This window comes from Eretmochelys imbricata, chromosome 9 (assembly GCF_965152235.1).
Source record: "Eretmochelys imbricata isolate rEreImb1 chromosome 9, rEreImb1.hap1, whole genome shotgun sequence".
Lineage (NCBI taxonomy): Eukaryota > Metazoa > Chordata > Testudines > Cheloniidae > Eretmochelys > Eretmochelys imbricata.
In genome coordinates, this window is record NC_135580.1 from 84,606,242 (window position 1) to 84,626,408 (window position 20,167).

The 20,167-nt window shown below is 45.0% G+C and overlaps 1 protein-coding gene across 1 annotated transcript in view; it reads right to left on the reverse strand.

Annotated features, from left to right (window-relative positions):
• The window catches only part of TMEM164 (transmembrane protein 164), an 84,479-nt gene extending 65,194 nt beyond the window's left edge, over positions 1-19,285 (reverse strand). Inside the window, exon 1 of the mRNA XM_077827298.1 lies at positions 18,759-19,285. Within this exon, the coding sequence (XP_077683424.1) occupies positions 18,759-19,226 (468 nt within the window). The 5' untranslated portion in view covers positions 19,227-19,285. The remainder of the gene's footprint in view (positions 1-18,758) is intronic.
• Between the last annotated feature and the right edge of the window lie 882 nt (positions 19,286-20,167).

The following is a 20,167-nucleotide window of genomic DNA, read 5'->3' on the forward strand; positions in this document are numbered from 1 at the left end:
TCCCTTTAAACTCAATATCAAAGTCCCATTATTCAAAAATAAACTGTTGTGATCAGGAATAACTAGAAAGAACAAAATGACTTGCAGAAAATGACTCTACAATGTTAAAAGCCTCAGAGGAAAACTTCACAAGACAATCAGGATTTCAATTAACCCCCAGAGACATTTCTAGGGACTCCACTGTCTCACCAAGATTCTTAACTGGAACAGAATATTCTACAGTGACCAACAAAACTAAGGCACATCAGTTGCAGTTAGCATCAATCTAGATATGCAATCAAATCACTCATCTCAGAGATGAACTCTAATACTAAACTATAGGAAGACAGATTTTCCCAAATCACTGGACTGTTTGTTTTTTTTAAATGAAGGACTCAGGCAGACCCCACTCCTGTAGTTTTCTCCTTTTAGAATTATAGAAGTTAGAAGTGGAATCATTTGCCCTTGCATGAGTGTTTCCTATGGGATACTTTCTAGGGGCAGATCCACCAAAGAACTCTGACAATTTGTATCTTCTGACCCTAGGCAAGTATCATGTAAGAAACACTCATGTTGTCATAAACATACAGCTAAGGGTAGCATAAAATCCCTCCTTTAGCTGTAAAGAGTTAAGAAGGTCAAATAACCTGGTTGGCACCTGACCAAAAGGACCAATAAGGGAAGAAGATACTTTCAAATCTGTGGGGGAAGGTTTTTGTTTGTGCTCGCTTTGTGTTCTCTCCAGGACAGAGAGGGACCAGAGCAGGAAAAATAATCTCCTAGATGCTTATTTCAGATATGGCTTTAAAATTACAAATTGTAAGTAATAGCAAGGAAATGCATTAGGTTATCTTTTGTTTTAGCTTGTGAATTTTCCCTATGCTAAGAGAGAGGTTTATTCCTGTTTTTTGTAACTTTAAAAGTTTTGCATAGAGGAGAATCCTGTGTGTTTTAAATCTTATTACCCTGTAAAATTATCTTCCATCCTGATTTTACAGAGGTGCTTCTTTTACTTTTTTCTTAAAAATAAAGTTCTGTTTTTAAGAATCTGACTGGGTTTTTAGTGTCCTAAAAACTCAAGGGTCTGGTCTGTGCTCACCTTGGTTACTCTCAAGCCTCCCCAGGAAAGGGGGTGAAGGGACTTGGGGGGATATTTTGGGGAAACAGGAACTCCAAGTGGTCCTTTTCCTAAATCTTTGCCTAACTCACAAAGCCAAACTGAAAGGGACAGTCGGCTCCAGGATCCAAGTGATGAATCTTCTGTGCATTCAGCCCAAAGTTTACACTAACTCCCTGCTGTCTCCCCATACTTCATTCCTTCATCTTTCTCTGCAAACTCTCATCCAATTTACTTTCCACTATTACTCCCGCTCTCTCTTATATTCCTGCTTTCCAATTTCTCCTTCCCAATATCTGCTTTCAATTACTTTTCCTCCTGCGTATTGTTGCATTTGCCTACACCAAATCTAATTTTCTTAGGATTTATTATTTGTATTATCATCGCTCAAAGTCCCAGTGATGGACCAGAACGCCATTGTTCTTGGTGTTGTACAAACACAAAACAAAAAGACAGTCCCAGCCCCCAAGGAGCTCACTTTCTAAGACAAGATGGATACTGACAGACAAATGGAGGAGCACAAGGAAACAACGAGACAATATTGGTCAGACCCTCTTGGTATATGCTGCATTCTCTATGAACCACTCAGAGTGCTGCTCCACATCTCATACCCTGAATTTAACATTCAGAGATCAGTTCTGCAGTATTAGTTACTGGGTGAAGCAGCATCTAAGAACATAAGAATGGCCATATTGGGTCAGACCAATGGTCCATCTTGCCCACTAGAATATAGAATCATAGAATATTAGGGTTGGAAGAGACCTCAGGGTTAGAAGAGACCTCAGTATCTTCTCTTCCAACAGTGGCAAATGCCAGATGCTTCAGAGGGAATGAACAATACAGGGCAATTAACGAGTGATCCATTCCCTGTTGTCCAGTCCCAGCATCTGACAGTCAGAGACTTAAGGACACCCAGAACATAGGGTTGCATCCCAACCCTCTTGGCTAATAGCCAGTGATGAAACTATCCTCCATGAACTTATCTAGTTCTTTTTTAACCGAGTTATAGTTTTGGCCCTCACAACATCCCGTTGCAACAAGTTCCACGTGTTGTATGCTGTGTGAAGTAGTACTTCTTTTTGTTTGTTTTAAATCTGCTACCTATTAATTTCATTAGATGACCCTGTGACACTCTGCACCCCATATTCACTATAGTGGAATGATGATGACATAATTAGTCATGTAAGGTGTCAATGGAAAAGTTATGATTTGCAGAATATGATGTATCATTTTTGTATCTGGAGTTATGAATATTGACTATGCAGCTGTATTTCAAATGTGCTTGCTTTGGGTAACACCCACAAAGCTTTACATATAGTCTAAACAGCACATTATGAATGGCCTATCCAAGTTGAATGGCCTATCAAAGAAGACAATGGGCCACGGAAGAGTTTATCCTCACCTGTGGACACTTCAGTCAACCTATGGATAATGGCTTCCATGACTCATCGGAGCATGCAAGGTCTTGTGACTAAATCACATGACACTGAACTCCATTTTGGTACCAGTATTTTTCCACTAACTGGGCTGGGAACTTGTCTTGGAACAAAAGGGTTCCTGCCATATGGAAAAAGCTATAGAAGGGGGAAGTGATATCACCAAGAGACCTCACTTTCCCCACAACTCAACACATGGAAATAGCTCTGGAAGAACAAAGACTTTAAACTGGGGAAGTGCTGGTCCCAGACTGAAATAGAGGATTCTTGCCTGTGTATAGATTGTACAAGCAGTTTTTAGATGATTTAACAGGGTGAGACACTGTTTGATTCAAATCCTGTATAGTGTATAAGACAGATTGCATTTTTGTTTATTTCTCAAGTAATCTTCTTTGATCTATAAAAAGAAAAGGAGTACTTGTGCCACCTTAGAGACTAACAAATTTATTAGAGCACAAGCTTTCGTGAACTACAGCTCACTTCATCAGATGCATACAGTGGAGAGATTTTATATACACAAAGAACATGAAACAATGGTTGTTACCATACAGACTATAACAAGAGTGATCAGGAAAGGTGAGCTATTACCAGCAGGAGAGCGGGGGGTGGGGTGGGGTGCGGGGAACCTTTTGTAGTGATAATCAAGGTGGGCCATTTCCAGCAGTTGACAAGAACAGTAGGAGGGGAAATAAACAAGGGGAAATAGTTTTACTTTGTGTAATGACACATCCACTCCCAGTCTTTATTCAAGCCTAAGTTAATTGTATCCAGTTTGCAAATTAATTCCAACTCAGCAGTCTCTCGTTGGAATCTGTTTTTGAAGTTTTTTTTGTTGAAGAATTGCCACTTTTAGGTCTGTAATCGAGTGACCAAAGAGATTGAAGTGTTCTCCGACTGGCTTTTCAATGTTATAATTCTTGACGTCTGATTTGTGTCCATTTATTCTTTTATGTAGAGACTGTCCAGTTTGGCATTGCTGGCTCATGATGGCATATATCACATTGGTAGATGCGCAGGTGAACGAGCTTCTGATAGTGTGGCTGATGTGATTAGGCCCTATGATGGTGTCCCCTGAATAGATAGGTGGACACAGTTGGCAACAGGCCTTGTTGCAAGGATAGGTTTATGGGTTAGTGGTTTTGTTGTGTGGTTGCTGGTGAGTTTTTGCTTTAGGTTGGGGGGCTGTCTGTAAGCAAGGACTGGCCTGTCTCCCAAGATCTGTGAGGGTGATGGGTCATCCTTCAGGATAGGTTGTAGACCCCTGATGATGCATTGGAGAGGTTTTACTTGGGGGCTGAAGGTGATGGCTAGTGGCGTTCTGTTATTTTCTTTGTTGGGCCTGTCCTATAGTAAGTAACTTCTGGGTACTCTTCTGGCTCTGTCAATCTGTTTCTTCACTTCAGCAGGTGGGTATTGCAGACTAACACAGCTGCTACTCTGAAACCTTCTTTGATCTTAGAGACTAACCAATTTATTTGAGCATAAGCTTTCGTGAGCTACAGCTCACTTCATCGGATGCTCACGAAAGCTTATGCTCAAATAAATTGGTTAGTCTCTAAGGTGCCACAAGTACTCCTTTTCTTTTTGCGAATACAGACTAACACGGCTGTTACTCTGAAACCTTCTTTGATCTGTTTGCTATAACTTATAATCACTTAAAAAATTTATCTTTCTATAGTTAGTAAATCTGTTTTCTGTTTTTATTTTTACCTAAAAACAGTGCGGTTTGAGTGAATTGTTTGGGGAAAAATCTCAGCTCAGTGCATATTCCTCTCCACATTGGGGGGGGGGGGGGGGGGCAGATTGGGTAATTGTTATAATGTTTTCTGGTCAGGCTTTTGACTAGGGCAGGACGGTACAGCTCCAGGGTCCTAGGCTGGGGAGTTTGGGGGTATTTGGCTGTAGTCTCTCTACTGTTAGTTCATGAGTGGCTGGTCAGAGCATTCATGAACACAGCTGGGTGTGGTCCCTGCCTGTGGATGTTGCTGAGAGTGCAAGCTTGGAGGGCTTTGCAGCTTGTTACAACATCATAATGCAAGAGGAAACTTAGCTTGGTAAAACAGAGGGCTTAGCTATATCCCAGTTACAGGTGGCACCCTAGAGGGGAACCGTGACAGACCCCAAGTTCTTGGGTTACATGAAGGGATAAAGAACACTTCCTTATTCACCTTCTCCATACCATTCATGATTTTTAGACCTCTATCATATCCCCCTTTAGTCATCTTTTCTCCAAGCTGAAAAGTCCCAGTCTTTTTACTCTCTCCTCATATGGAGGATGTTCTATACCCCTAATCATTTCTGTTGCCCTTCTCAGTACCTTTTCCAATTCTAATATCTTTTTTTTGAGATGGAGCAACCAGAACTGCATGTAGCACTGAAGGTGTGGGTGTACTGGGGATTTATATAGTGGTGTTATGCTATTTACCGTCTTATTTTCTATCCATTTCCTAATGGTTCCTAACATTCTCTTCACTTTTTTGACTGCTGCTGCACATTTATCGGATGTTTTCAGAGAATTATCCACAATCTCTTTCTTAAGTGGTAACAGCTAATTTAGACCCCATCATTTTGTATGTATAGTTGGGATTATGTTTTCCAATGTGCATTAATTTGCATTTATTAATACTGAATTTCATCCAAAATTTTGTTGACCAGTCACCCAATTTCGTGAGATCCCTTTGTAACTCTTTGCAGTCTGCTTTGGACTTAACGATCTTGAGTGATTTTGTATCATCTGCAAACTTTGCCAACTCACTGTTCACCCCTTTTTTCCCCCAGACCATGAATATGTCGAACAGCCCTGGTCCAAACACAGATCCATGGGGGACCCTGCTATTTACCTCTCTCCATTCTGAAAACTGACCATTTAGTCCGACCCTTTGTTTCACTTCTTTTAACCAGTTACTGATCCACAAAACAACTTTCCCTCTTAACCTATGGTTGCTTACTTTGCTTAATAGCCTTTGCTAAGGGACGTTCTCAAAGGTTTTCTGAAAGTCCAAATGCACTATATCCACTGGATCACACGTGTCCACGTTTGTTGACACCTCCCTCCATCTGTCTCTTGCTCAGAAGAATCTGCTTTTGTCAGCTGCTTTTCTTCACATCTTTTCAGCATATTTGTAGGTGCTAACATATTCATAAATGTTTAAAAATATAGCATTTGTTCTCCTAAACATGCCAAGGCTAAAAATAGCCCTTTCCAACCAGGCAAGGGTAAAAAGAATTACAACACACTACTAGCTGTAGAGACATTACAATGGTTCCTCCACAGCGACCTGGTTCATTCCATGTTTTACAGCATATAGGCAGTTATATGCTGGGGTTTTTTTGGTTATTTTTTTTTGGTCACCAGGAGAATGCTGTCTTCTTTTTGAGAGGTACAGTCCTAGGAGGAGTTTGAAACAGCTGGGGTAAACCCATTTTTTTTATGTAAAGGAAAAATTAAAAAAAATCAGATAATCAGATTCAACTATCAACATCATCCTCCCTTTCCACAGAAAAAGCCTTCCTTTGCCTCCACCCCACTCCCAATTAATTCCTCAGCTGCACAGACTCCTTGTCTCAGCACTTCATACTATGGTGATAGGTGGCTAAGACTGGAAAGCCCACAAAACAGTTGCCATTCTGGCTACAGAAAGAATGAATTGGACCACTGGTACAAACACTGTTGCCACTTTGTCAGAGGAGTCACAGTTGAGTAATGTGAGGCTCCCCCTTCCTCTTCCAAGAACTAATCAGGCTGCCAGGCTAGAAAACAAGCGACCAGAACCTAAGCGCAGATCTGGAACCCAAGACATCACTCAACTATCCAGGATGACTAACTTCTCTGAATCTCTGATAAAAGCAAATAAGCTTCCATTGACCTGGTAGCTCCCATGATTCATAACACCCCGCAACCTCAACACCACCTTGCCCTTTCTGTGAAAACACATGAGTAGGAAAAGCCAATGTGGGTTTGACCTGAACACAACTTAGCTTAAAGAGATGCAGACATCAGCACTTCTGATCAAAAGAAACTTTAATTTGCAGCACTCAGCATCCAGTAAGGTATGTGACTTCATTATCAGACTGCACCATTACAATTATGATTAAGGTGTTTTACTGTCTTTTCAAAACACAGTATCTGAAGAGAAACTTCACCTCCAGAAAGTATTTTTGGCTCACAGCCCAAGGCCTTTGCTGTTCTGAAGTAAACTACTCTCATTGGAAAAAAAATGAAAACAGAAAATATTTGCATGAGGAAGAGACCTTTATAAACAGCTATTGTTGATTTCCCCTTGGAGTGATCTAAACTGCTGCAGCAGATTTAATTCTTTTTCCTTTATCTTGTCTCCTAATATTTAGGCCCAGCACTAGGATTATCTGGAATCTATTATAAGAACAGAGAAAAGGGCTAAAGTAACATTTACATACATCTTGCCAACACCTGTTGTCCTCAGCACAGAAAGAGAGAGCTAGCACACGAGATTTCAAACTACTGAATGTTATTTTTCTGCCATGGAAGGACACCGGCAGTACTGGGATTCCACCTGTTTGTCTCGGTGGCTGCCATTTTGTAGCCATTTCTGCCTACTACACAAGGCCCATCCCCTTTCCAGTTCCTATCTCTGGCTGGTTGAAGATGAACAGCCATGACTTCTGTATATTGTGAGGGTGCTCGTTGAGCATGATCACAGGAGCACCAGACCCTTTCGAGCTGTGTGGAACATATGCAGGGCTTCTGATTCTCAGTTTTACCTGAAACGCCAATAAAACATCCTCATATTAACAAAATGGAATCTGTGTTTATCCATTAGACACTGGAAAAACACCAAAAATGGTTACTTGTATCTAAGGGCTTGTCTATATGGAGCAGTAATGAGGACTATGCAGGTGTGATTTCTGAATTGCATTACTGTGTTGTGCATTAATTGGTCCATGTAGACACTGCTGGTGCACACTAAAGGTTCCCTATTTCACTTTAACATAGTGCTGTTTGAAACTTAATGAAAGCACACTAGGAACCATACAAAAAGACTACTCATGACACAACATATACTACTGTAATGAGTAATGTAGATAATATACCTGTAGTGCATACAAAGAAAAAGCTCAAAAAAACCCCAAACAAACCTAATTTTGAACATCTACATAAAACTCAAGAATTATTAAAAAAGCACTGAAATATTAAATTAATAAATCCCGAAAAACAGAAAACTAAATATACATCAGGCCTGTAACACCATTTCCTAGGAGAGCTCATTGACACAGATCATTTTAAAAGTTTGCTACATAGATTTCTGGCCATGGGTCCCCAACATCAGCTGATCAGTCAGTTGTTCTGGCTAGGTCAGGGGTTGGCAACCTGTGGCTCTGGAGCCAAGGGCAGCCGTTTTTGAAGAGGTGCAAAGTGTAGGCTCTGGCCAGGAGGCGCTTACCACGCCTGCAAGCACCGCCCCCACAGCTCCCATTGGCTGGGAACCGGCCAATGGGAGCTGTGAGGACAGTGCTGGGGGCTGGGGCAGCGCACAGAGCTGCCTTCCCCCCCAAGAGTGCACAGAGATGTACCAGCAGCCAGCCACTTCTGGGAGAGGCGTGGGGCCAGGGCAGGCGGGCGGGCAGGCAGCCAGCCGAGCCCTGCTGCGCCACCAGCCAGGAGCTGCCTCCCGGCCAGAGCCTGCACCTCACACCCCCTCCCACACCTCAATCCCCTACCCTAGGTCAGAACCCCCTCCTGCACCCAAACTCCCTCTCAGACCCTGCACCACCTCCTGCACCCCAATCCCCTGCTTTGTAATGAAGGAAGACTAGCACCCAACAGAAGTGGTGGGAGGTTTGCATGCAGGGGATTCGGAGTCTGATACAAAGCCAGGGTGAGGTTCTCATAAATACATAATCCACTGCAGCATGGGTGTAGTTATTGTGTCATCTCGGGTACGCAATACTCCTGGCACTCTGTGATTCAGAAGGGCAGAGACCACTCAGCCACCAGGGAGCACATATATTATACAGTGACATCGCATTACTGTGACCCCCTGCGATACTGGCCTTATTCAGAGCCTCACTTGAGGGTCTGTCATGTCACTGCAGGTCCTGTAGCAAATGCATTTTAACAAGCCCAAATCTGAATACAAGTATTTGCAGGAGAGATGGGTCCAAACTTATTTGTATGTCAGTAACAGCAGTACACCCCAACTGAGATCAGGTCCCCATTGTGCTAGGAACTGTACAAATGCAGGGGGTGTGCCTACATTGCAATAAGAAGCATGACCACAACTCTGCTAGCTTTAATCTAGCTACCCTGGCTAAAGATATCAGCGAAGATGCAGCAGTATGGACCCAGGAGGGTTTAACACTGTGGCTACATACCCATGCTGTGGGCAGTCTGATACAGTTCTCGCTGAAGCACCTAGAGGCTAGTCGCATTAGAAGTATTGGTGAGTAGTAATAACTTTAATATGTTCAATTATTATTAGTTGATAAATTCTAACTCTACAAGTAGCTTTGCGTGTGATGCGGCTCTCAAATATTTTGGTCAACGACAAAAACAAAAAAATGGCTTTTCTTCTTTGAAAGGTTGCCAACCCCTGGGCTAGGTGATTTCATAGTCACAGATACACACCAGTTTCTTTAATGAAGTCACAGACTAACAAGTTCTCTCCCGCTTGCTGTTTCCTAAAAGAAAGCAGGAACCATTCCAATGGGCAACTTCCTTTTGGCAGTTCCTTTGGGCAGCCATAAGTGAAGTAGGGTGCTTCCTACTTTGTGAGCAATATAAATCTGTTCCTCTGTTACCACTCCCTGCCAACACAACATAGATCATTCCCAAAGACCGAACACTGCCAGTTGAATATGCTATGTGGAAAAGCCAAAGGGAACCTAGTGACAAAACAGTCATTAGAACATAAGAATGGCCATAATGGGTCAGATCAAAGGTTCATCTAGCCCAGTATCCTGTCTTCTGACAGTGGCCAATGCCAGGTGCCCCAGAGGGAATGAACATAACAGGTAATCATCAAGCGATTCATCCCCCGTTGCCCTTTCCCAGCTTCTGGCAAACAAAGGCTAGGGACACAATCCCCGCCTATCCTGGCTAACAGCCATTGATGGACCTATCCTCCATGAACTTATCTAGGTTGTTGTTTTTTTTTTTTAATCCTGTTACAGTCTTGGCCTTCACAACATCCTCTGGCAAGGAGTTCCACAGGTTGACTGTGCATTGTGTGAAAAAATACGTCCTTTTGCTGGTTTTAAACCTGCTGCCTATTAATTTCATTTGGTGACCCCTAGTTCTTGTGTTATGAGAAGGAGTAAAGAACACTTCCTTATTTACTTTCTCCACACCAGTCATGATTTTATAGACCTCTATCATATCCCCCATAATGATCTCTTTTGCAAGCTGAAAAATCCCAGTCTTAGAATCATAGAATATCAGGACCTCAGGAGATCATCTAGTCCAACCCCCTGCTCAAAGCAGGGCCAATCCCCAACTAAATCATCCCAGCCAGGGCTTTGTCAAGCCTGACATTAAAAACTTCTAAGGAAGGAGATTCCACCACCTCCCTAGGTAACACGTTCCAGTGTTTCACCACCCTCCTAGTGAAAAAGTTTTTCCTAATATCCAACCTAAACCTCCCCCACTGCAAACTTGAGACCATTACTCTTCATTCTGTCATCTGCTACCACTGAGAACTGTCTAGAGCCATCCTCTTTGGAACCCCCTTTCAGGTAGTTGAAAGCAGCTATCAAAATCCCCCCTCATTCTTCTCTTCTGCAGACTAAACAATCCCAGTTCCCTCAGCCTCTCCTCATAACTCATGTCTTCCAGTCCCCTAATCATTTTTGTTGCCCTCCGCTGGATGTTTTCCAATTTTTCCACATCCTTCTTGTAGTGTGGGGCCCAAAACTGGACACAGTACTCCAGATGAGGCCTCACCAATGTCGAATAGAGGGGAACGACCACGTCCCTCAATCTGCTGGCAATGCTCCAACGTATACATCCCAAAATGCCATTGGCTTTCTTGGCAACAAGGGCACACTGTTGACTCAAATCCAGCTTCTTGTCCACTGTAACCCTAGGTCCCTTTCTGCAGAACTGCTGCCGTGCCATTCGGTCCCTAGTCTGTAGTGGTGCATGGGATTCTTCCGTCCTAAGTGCAGGACTCTGCACTTGTCCTTGTTGAACCTTATCAGATTTCTTTTGGCCCAATCCTCTAATTTGTCTAGGGCCCTCTGTATCCTATCCCTACCCTCCAGTGTATCTACCTCTCCTCCCTTCCATGCCCCAACCCCCTGCCCCAGCCCAGTGTCCCCTCCCGCACCCTAACTTCCTCCTGGAGCCTGCACCCTGAACCCCCTCCCACACCTCAACCCCCTGTCCCAGCCCAAAGTCCCCTCCTGCACCCTGAACCCCTCATTTCTGGGTCCACCCCAGAGCCCTCACCCCCTGCCAGATCTCTCACCCCTCCCGTGCCCCAACCCCAGCCCAGAGTCCCCTCCCTCATCCTAACTTCCTCCCGGAGCCTGCACCCTGAACCCCCTCCCACGCCCCATTAAATTATTATTAATTATTCATCTCCCCTCTTTCAGAAGCCATTCCATACCCCTAATAATTTTTGTTGCCCTTTTCTGAACCTTTTCCCAATTCCAATATATCTTTTTTGAGATGGGGAGACCACATCTCCACACAGTATTCAAGATATGGGCGTACCATGGATTTATATAGAGGCAATATGATATTTTCGGTCTTATTTTCTAACCCTTTCTTAATGATTCCCAACATTCTGTTTGCTTTTTTGACTGCCACTGCACACTGAGTAGATGTTTTCAGAGAACTATCCACACTGACTCCAAGATCTCTTTCTTGAGTGCTAACAGATAATTTAGACCCCATCATTTTTTATGTATAGTTGGGATTAGGTTTTCCAATGTGCATTACTTTGCATTTATCAACATTGAATTTCATCTGCCATTTTGATGCCCAGTCACCCAGTTTCGTGACATCCTTTCATAGCTCTTTGCAGTCTGCTTGGGACTTAACTATCTTGAGTAGTTTAGTATCATCTGCAAATTTTGCCACCTCACTGTTTACCCCTTTTTCCAGAGCATTTATGAGTATGTTGAATAGGACTGGTCCCAGTACAGTCTCCTGGCGGACATCACTATTTACCTCTCTCCATTCTGAAAACTGACCGTTTATTCCTACCCTTTGTTTCCTATCTTTTAACCAGTTACCAGTCAATGAGAGGACCTTCCCTCTTATCCCATGACAGTTTACTTTAAGAGCCTTTGGTGAGGGAGTAAGAAGGGAGTAAGACGGTAGCAGGCACACAGAAGCTCCCAGGAAGACTGATATGGGTTTATTGTTATACTGTAACCAGATAAGAGCTTGAATCAGCAACCCTAGTTTAATAGCTAGGGGTAAAATTTCAAAAGCACTTAAGTCCATCTGACTTTTGTCTACTGAAAGTCACAAGGGTATAGGACCTAAGTAACTTTTGAAAATAGCATCTAGATGACTCAAGAGCCTACATTTTGAAAATTTTACCCTCAATCTAAAAGAAAGGGAAGTGGGAGATCTCCAGACAAACATGACCTAATCTACTTAGCAACAAGCAAGTGAGACACACTAGACCAAGTTCAGCTTTGCTGTACACAGGACAAATGCCTGTTATCAGCAATGGGAGTGGAACATGGCAAGCTACACCTGGGGATTAAGGAAGCATTTGAGGGTGGGAAATCAAGTCAATGCTTAACAAGCTAAACTTGTCCTCCCCATTTTGGTTTTGTTAGGTCTGCAACACTAAAGTTCTGACAGATGAGCGGTGCGATTAGGCTCCAGGGAGAGAAAAAAGGCAAGAAAGCAGGCTCTGGAAAGTTTCCTCCTCTTACTTGAAGGATGAACTTCATGCATGATACAATGCAGACGCTGGCTACAGTACACTGACAGAAGTAAGCTATGCAAGCCTGACTAAGCCATTTGGCTAACAGTGGGAAAGGGAAGCTTTGGCTGTCTCTCTTAATTTGCCAAAGCATATCATAAAGGGAAGCAGTTTGGCTTTTCTCCCTCAAGAGGGGGAAGTGGTCTCTACTGGACTGAAAATGAGCCTGGAACGTAAAACCTGTGGGGGATACAGGTAGGGAAGGGATCCACCTGCTTGGATACCTTTAGATGTTAACTACTCATACTAAATAAATTCCTGAGGTAAAATCCTGGCCCATTGAAGCAAATGGCAAAATTCCCAGTGACTTCATTGGAGTCAGGATTTGACCTTGGGATTTACATTACTTGGGGAATTGACCTGGGTGTCAGAAAAGTCTCTCTCTGTGTCCTTTATCCCACTCTGCCTGTGGTGGGTAGGGACATCCTGACATCCTACGGCTAACCTTATACAACAGGGAGCAACACCTGCTTGTGCCACAGCTCAGATGCGTCCAGCATGCCCTCATCTGACAGGCAATTAAAGGCTATGTAGTCTGATGCTAGTCTCAACATCCAGTATTTAAATGGAAGTAATATTCTGAAATCTAGATATCACCAGTTTCTCTCTCACTTTCTTGAGGCAGAATCAGAACTGAAATCCAGCAGTATAAATTTCCTGATTGATATGGAAAGTTAGTAGTTACCCTGGGCATAAATTTTGTCACAGTTCTAATAACTGTCTCTTTGTGATGGAAATGGAAAAAAAAAGATCTGCAAGGCAGAGAGTCACTCTCTCCCCTAACCATCTTAAAAGGCGAAACAGCAACGCTGGAATAGAAGCTGAAACATGACTGGCATAGCTTTAAAAGAAAACCATCCTCACCAAAAAAAAGGCAACAATCATAGAGAAATGAAATGAGCCTCATTGAGAGCTCCTGAAATAATCTCTCATTATGAAAAGAAAAGGAGTACTTGTGGCACCTTAGAGACTAACAAATTTATTTGAGCATAAGCTTTCGTGAGCTACAGCTCACTTCACTGGATGCATGCAGTAGAAAATACAGTGGGGAGATTTTATATACACAGAGAACATGAAACAATGGGTGTTACCATACACACTGTAACGAGAGTGATCAGGTAAGGTGAGCTATTACTAGCAGAAGAGGAAAAAAACTTTTTGTACTGATAATCCACTCCCAGTGTCATTACACAAAGTAAAAGTATTTCCCCATGTTTATTCTCCCCCCCCCACCCCCACTGTTCCTCACATGTTCTTGTCAAATGGTGGAAATGGCCGACCTTGATTATCACTACAAAAGGTTTTTTTCTCTCACGAAAGCTTATGCTCAAATAAATTGGTTAGTCTCTAAGGTGCCACAAGTACTCCTTTTCTTTTTGTGAATACAGACTAACACAGCTGTTACTCTGAAACTTGCTGCTTAAGATGCACTAACTATCACCTAGGATGCTGTTACTACTGAGTCAAGCATATGAAGCAATGATTTTAAAGGGGAAAATGTGGAAGTAAAGGCAACTGGAGTAGCCTTTGTCAGAGGCAGGTGGAAAGAGAGTACTGGCGGTAAGACTACTACAGCACTAATCCAGAGCTCTGAACGGCAGAGACCAGACTATTTAAATATAATTTCAGATTAAGTATTCATTACCCCCCCCTCCAAAAAATCATCATCACATAAGAGACAGTTAACGATGTTTGGAATGGAGAAGGCAAGAGAATGAATCTAGAGTTATTACAACAGAAAGGCCCGGGTCCTTCAGTTGTTGTATGTAATGTTATTGTAGCCATGTCAGTCCAGGATATTAGAGACACAAAGTGGGTGAGGCAATATCTTTCATTGGACCAACTTCTGTTAGTCTCTCTCTCACCAACAGAAGCTAAAAGATATTACCACACCCACCTTGTTTCTCTCAGATCCTTCAGTGACCTTTGAAAGTATGTAATCCTCTAATCATCCAAAAAATATTGACCTCTTGCCCATGATTGCTATCAAGATTAATTTAACTCTAGTTTTATGAAGCTCTGCAGAAGATCATCAGAAACCTTAGGAAAAATCAAGAAAGGGTTAGTACTCCATAGAGTGCCAATCTCAAAGATGGGCGTCTGCAGAGAAGTTCTGCGGGTCAGCTTCAGCACTGTGACAGTTAAGAGATCAACAGGACTGAAGTTGAAGGTAAGCTCTTATGGGACTTCAGCTACTGTAGCCTCCCAGGAACATAACCTCTCGGCTAGCCTCGAGTTTCAGTTCACTGTAACTCAAAAAAGCAGTCTGGTTTACCTGTAGGAGGGCAACAAAAGAGAGTTCCTTCTTAACCCCAGGGTGGAGTCGGGGGCAGGAGGGCAAATAGCAGGGAAGGTACTCAGAGTAGCAGCCGTGTTAGTCCGTATTCGCAAAAAGAACAGGAGTACTTGTGGCACCTTAGCAACTAACAAATTTATTTGAGCATAAGCTTTTGTGAGCTACAGCTCACTTCATATGTTTTTAGGGACGGTACTGGGAACAAATTGAGATTACGTAGAAATAATCTCTGCATTAACCAGTTCATTAGCAGTGGATATAATGCAAGATGTGTTGTAGTGCAAGACAGCCATCTTGAAGGGGTTGAAGCTGGGGTCGAGGTAACCCCCAAAAGACTTGAACTAGCAAGTGAGGAGAAGACTCCAGTAAACAGGAGTTATGAGGAACCAGGAAGACTTCCTTTTACTTTCACTGTAGAATTAGACAATAGAAAAATCTTCATTTCCTGATCATCACCTGGAAAAGTGATTGTACCAATTACGGAGCCAGAAACTTGGGAACAAGAACAAGAAAGAAGAGACCAAGAGAGACTAGAAAGGAATATATGGGAAGGAAAGGTTAAGCAAGCTGGGAAACAAAGAGGAAAATGACCAGTTGAAAATAAAATACACCAGCCAATTTTTGTTCCGAGCTCATTGTTGTCATTCTGTCAGCCATCTGGGAGGTCTGGACTAAAAATATCTCAGGGATGCAGTAATACTTACTGTTCTCTATAAGAATCTATTAGATCTCTCTAAAAGCATAAAAGATTATTACAAAAACATGGACCAAGAAAGGCTTTCATCTAAATAAAGGCACCTCTAAATACAGTCTACTTCAAAAGCACACACAAATTAAAGGGCAGAGACCTAAATCATTCCTACATTCTGTGAAGTACCTCAAGCACTTTGGGCACCAGATAAATATTAATTATACCTGATTTTTTCCTTCTGTGAGTTTTCATATATTGAGATGGGAATCCTGTGCCCTTCAAATGTGAAAGGCTGAAATTACAGGAGTCCCATTTAAACTCCAACTGTGGGTGACCCAGCATAATCTTATTCATCACTTACAAAAGGCCTGATAATTGGTCAGAAACCAAGGTTTGGAAAAAATTGCTTTAAAAAGAACTTGCACCTGACTGAGTAAAAAAGCTGTTGGATGTTTTGTTTTCATTATGGAAAAAAAAGACCATTAATAAAAAAGGCATTGGCTAAACGTTACACATAAATTAAGGAGCTGTTAGGTGCCAAGCTTTTCTAAATACATATAGAAATACCGTATTATTGCAAAATGCCATTCCCTTCAAGGGCACGAAATAGATACTTCAAGACATAATGATATTAGATAGGTTTCAGAGTAACAGCCGTGTTAGTCTGTATTCGCAAAAAGAAAAGGAGTACTTGTGGCACCTTAGAGACTAACCAATTTATTTGAGCATAAGCTTTCGTGAGCTACAGCTCAATTCATCGGATGCATACTGTGGAAACTGCAGAAGACATTATATACACAGAGACCATGAAACAATACCTCCTCCCACCCCACTCTCCTGCTGGTAATAGCTTATCTAAAGTGATCACTCTCCTTACAATGTGTATGATAATCAAGGTGGGCCATTTCCAGCACAAATCCAGGTTTTCTCACCCCCCACCCCCCCCAAAACACACACACACAAACTCACTCTCCTGCTGGCAATAGCTCATCCAAACTGACCACTCTCCTTACAATGTGTATGAAAATCAAGGTGGGCCATTTCCAGCACAAATGCCACACTATCAGAGGCTCGTTCACCTGCACATCCGCCACTTCAATCTCTCTGGTCACGCAATTACAGACCTGAAGGTCGCTATCTTAAAACAAAAAAACTTCAAATCCAGACTCCAGCGAGAAACTGCTGAATTGGAATTCATTTGCAAATTGGACACTATTAATTTAGGCTTAAATAGAGATTGGGAGTAGCTAAGTCATTATGCAAGGTAGCCTATTTCCCCTTGTTTTTTCCTACCCTCCTCCCCCCCACCCCCCCCAACGTTTGTATCTGCAGTTTCCACAGTATATATAATGTCTTCTGCAGTTTCCACAGTATGCATCCGATGAAGTGAGCTGTAGCTCACGAAAGCTTATGCTCAAATAAATTGGTTAGTCTCTAAGGTGCCGCAAGTACTCCTTTTCTTTTAATGATATTAGATAGTCTCTCCACAGCTTCTAGGAGAAAGCTTTCCTCCAGTAAAAGATTTTACTTTGCAACATACTCAATGCACGGAGGAGTATGGCTATATTATTTCATTGCTTAAATATTTATGAAGCCCTTGCAGAATTTCCACTTTTCATTACATTAACACTGTTGACTGATGGATTATGCCACTATGTTACTCTCTTCCACCAAGAATCATTACCATTTTATGGGAAGCTAGTGCAAAAGTTATTAAATGGTGTGACACACAGCTCACACACTATATCAGTGTTATGGGATCTTCACCGGCTATCAATTAGTTTTCGGGTGCAGTTCAAAGTATTGGTATTAGTTGACAACCCTGGAAACAGTTCAGTCCCACTCCTTAAAAGACTGACTCTCTGCCCTAGCAATTACTGTAATAAGAACAGATGCTTGAGTCCCCTTGGTGTTATCTGGAATTTGCTTGATCTGTCAGAGCCTGGATTTGTTAACCTGCACATCTGGGTGGGGCAAGTGTATATAGGGCCATGAATGTAGGGCTGTGGCTTGGTGTGCAGGAGGGGGTGTGGTGTGCAGGAAGGGACTCAGGGCAAAGGGCTGGGGTGCAGGAGGGGGCACAAGGCAGGGGTGTGGGGTACAGGAGGGATTCGGGGTGCAGGCTCCGTCCAAGCGGCACTTACCTCGAGCAGCTCCGGAATGACAGCAACACACAGCGGGGCTAAGGCAGGGTCCCTGTCTGCCCTGGCCCCGCACCACTCTCAGAAGTGGCCAGCATGTCCGGCAGTGGCTCCCAGGGGTAGGGTGGGGCAGGGCAGGTGGCTCCGCCGCACGCTGCCCTCACCTACGAGTACACCCCCAAAGCTCCCATTGGCTGCAGTTGGCTGTTCCTGGCCAATGGGAGCTGCAGAGGGCAGTTGTCTGCAGGTGAGGGCAGCGCACAGAGCCCTCTGCGCCCCCCCACCCCCACCCAGGGGATGCAGGGATATGATGATGACGGCTTCTGGGAACAGCGTGGGGCCAGGTCAGGCAGGGAGTCTGCCTAAACCCCGCTGCACCACAGGGCTGGCAATCCCACTGGCCGGATTGAAATCCCCGACAGGCCAGATCCAGCCTGTGGGCTGTAGTTTGCCCTCCCCGGATATAACAGCTTATTAAACATTAGAGATCTTGAATTCCTGATATTTGTATCATTTTATCTTGTACTGGGTGGTGAAAAAAATTGATGAACATACATATCTAAAGCCTAAAACCAAGGGAAATATCTGCATAACATTGAAAAAAAATCCAGTGAAAATAGTACACACACACACTCCCCTGCTGTGTTTGCAACCCTAACACTACAGCCCTGGACTGGTGTATCAGAGCCAGGAAATGAAATTGACTACTTTCTTTTCATTTTCACAGCATGAACAAATACAAGATGCAAACAAGGGATCTGCTCCTACAATAACTTGCAATATGTAAAGTATGGGAATAAAGAACCCCATTGAAGTCAACACAACTGTCCCGAGTGTATACTGTTAAGCAGGCAGGTTAAATCTTTGCTTCATCAGGGCCAAAGGCAATACAAGGGCAAAAAGTTCTTCAGATTATTTCAAAAACTTTCAATTAATACCTAATATATTCAAGATGTTTCTAATGACATAGTGAGAGATTTTTAAACGTGGGATTTGGCTGCAGCAGCATCCTATCAGCCTCCCACAGGACACCCCACACCCCATTCACATCCTAACAGGTGGCTTTTGGCAAGGCACCTCTTGCTAGCGTCTCTCCACGCATGAGGTGAGTGAGCTGAGAGAAGGGGGTCGATTCCAACTTCCCAGCGCGGACAGAGGTGACCCATAACTCTTACCTGCAACATCGTGACCACGTGGCAGGGGTTCAGCAGATAGATGACCGTCCTGGTGGCGAACTTGAACCCCACCTCCAGGCCGAAGGTGAGACAGAGGGCCACTAACAGCAGGTTCTTGCCCAGGCTCTCCTGCTTGGCCTGGGGTTGCTGGGCCGGATGGTTTCTCTCCTCCCTGGAGGGCAGCTGCCGCCTGATCTTCCGCAGGGACACCAGGATCTCCAGGACGCCCACGGTGAGGAAGACCAGGCTCTCCAGCAGGCGCTGCTGCGGGGTGAGGAAGGCGGCGCACTCGGGCCCCCCGTTGCCCGCGAAGCTGGGGTCCACCCCGCCGTAGAGCCAGTCCAGGAGGTTGCTGAGGCTGTAGCGGGCCATGGCGCGGTGCTGCCTCTCCTGCTCGCCCTCGCTGTGCCGGAGCAAGTCGGACCAGGGCGGGACCCCAGCCAGGATGCGGGCTGGCTGGCGGAGCATGAAAAGCGGGGACCCCCGGCAGGAGCTAGCCGCACCCAGCCCGGCAGCCCCGAGCCCTGCTCCCTCGGCGGCGCGTCTGCGGAGAGAGGGAACCACTCAGCGCGGGAGGGGAACCGGCAGCCCCGCCCCCGGGCCCCGCCCCCTTCCTCCCGTTGGTGTCCGCCCCGCGCGGCCCCTGCCGCCGCCCCGGGCCCCGCGCGCCGAGGGGTCGGATCCCTCAGCGCGCCGGGAGCGGGCAGGCCTAGCGCCCCTGGCTACGGGGCCAGCGGCGGCTGCAGGCGGCGGCAGCAGCAGCTGCCCAGGCAGCAGGGGGCGCCCGCCCCGGTTGTGGCGCGGGCGGCTCTCCCAGTCCCTGCCCGGCGCAGCAACATCACCCCAGCGCCGCGCCTGACTCACACCGAGACAGGGATGAACCGGCCCCGATTGGCTGCGCCGGGCCGCCCGCTCCCCGCTTCCTCCGCCCTCTTGCTGTCGCCTTCTCCACCCGCCCCTGCCGCCCTCCTTCCCCATCCACTGAGCCCTACTGCCTCTTCCCCCTTCTCCTCCTGCGCCCTCCTTCCTCGTCCACTCACCCCCCCCTTGCCCGCCTTTACCTCCCCCTTTCACCCTCTGCACCTTCCTCCTCCCCTCACCCCCTTTCCCCTGCGCCCTCCTTCCTCCTCCCCTCACCCCCTGCAACCCCGTTCACCCCTGCTGCCTCTTCCCCCTTCTCCACCCACCCCTGCTGCCCTCTTCCTCCTCCACTCACCCCCCTTGCCCACCTTTACCGCCCCCTTTCACCCTCTGCACCTTCCTCCTCCCCTCACCACCTTCTCTCCTGCGCCCTCCTTCCTCCTCCCCTCACCCCCTGCAACCTTCTTCACCCCTGCTGCCTTCTCTCCCCACCCCTCTCCTTCGTCCTGCTCCCTTCTTCCCGGTGCCCTCCTTCATTCCTGCTGCCT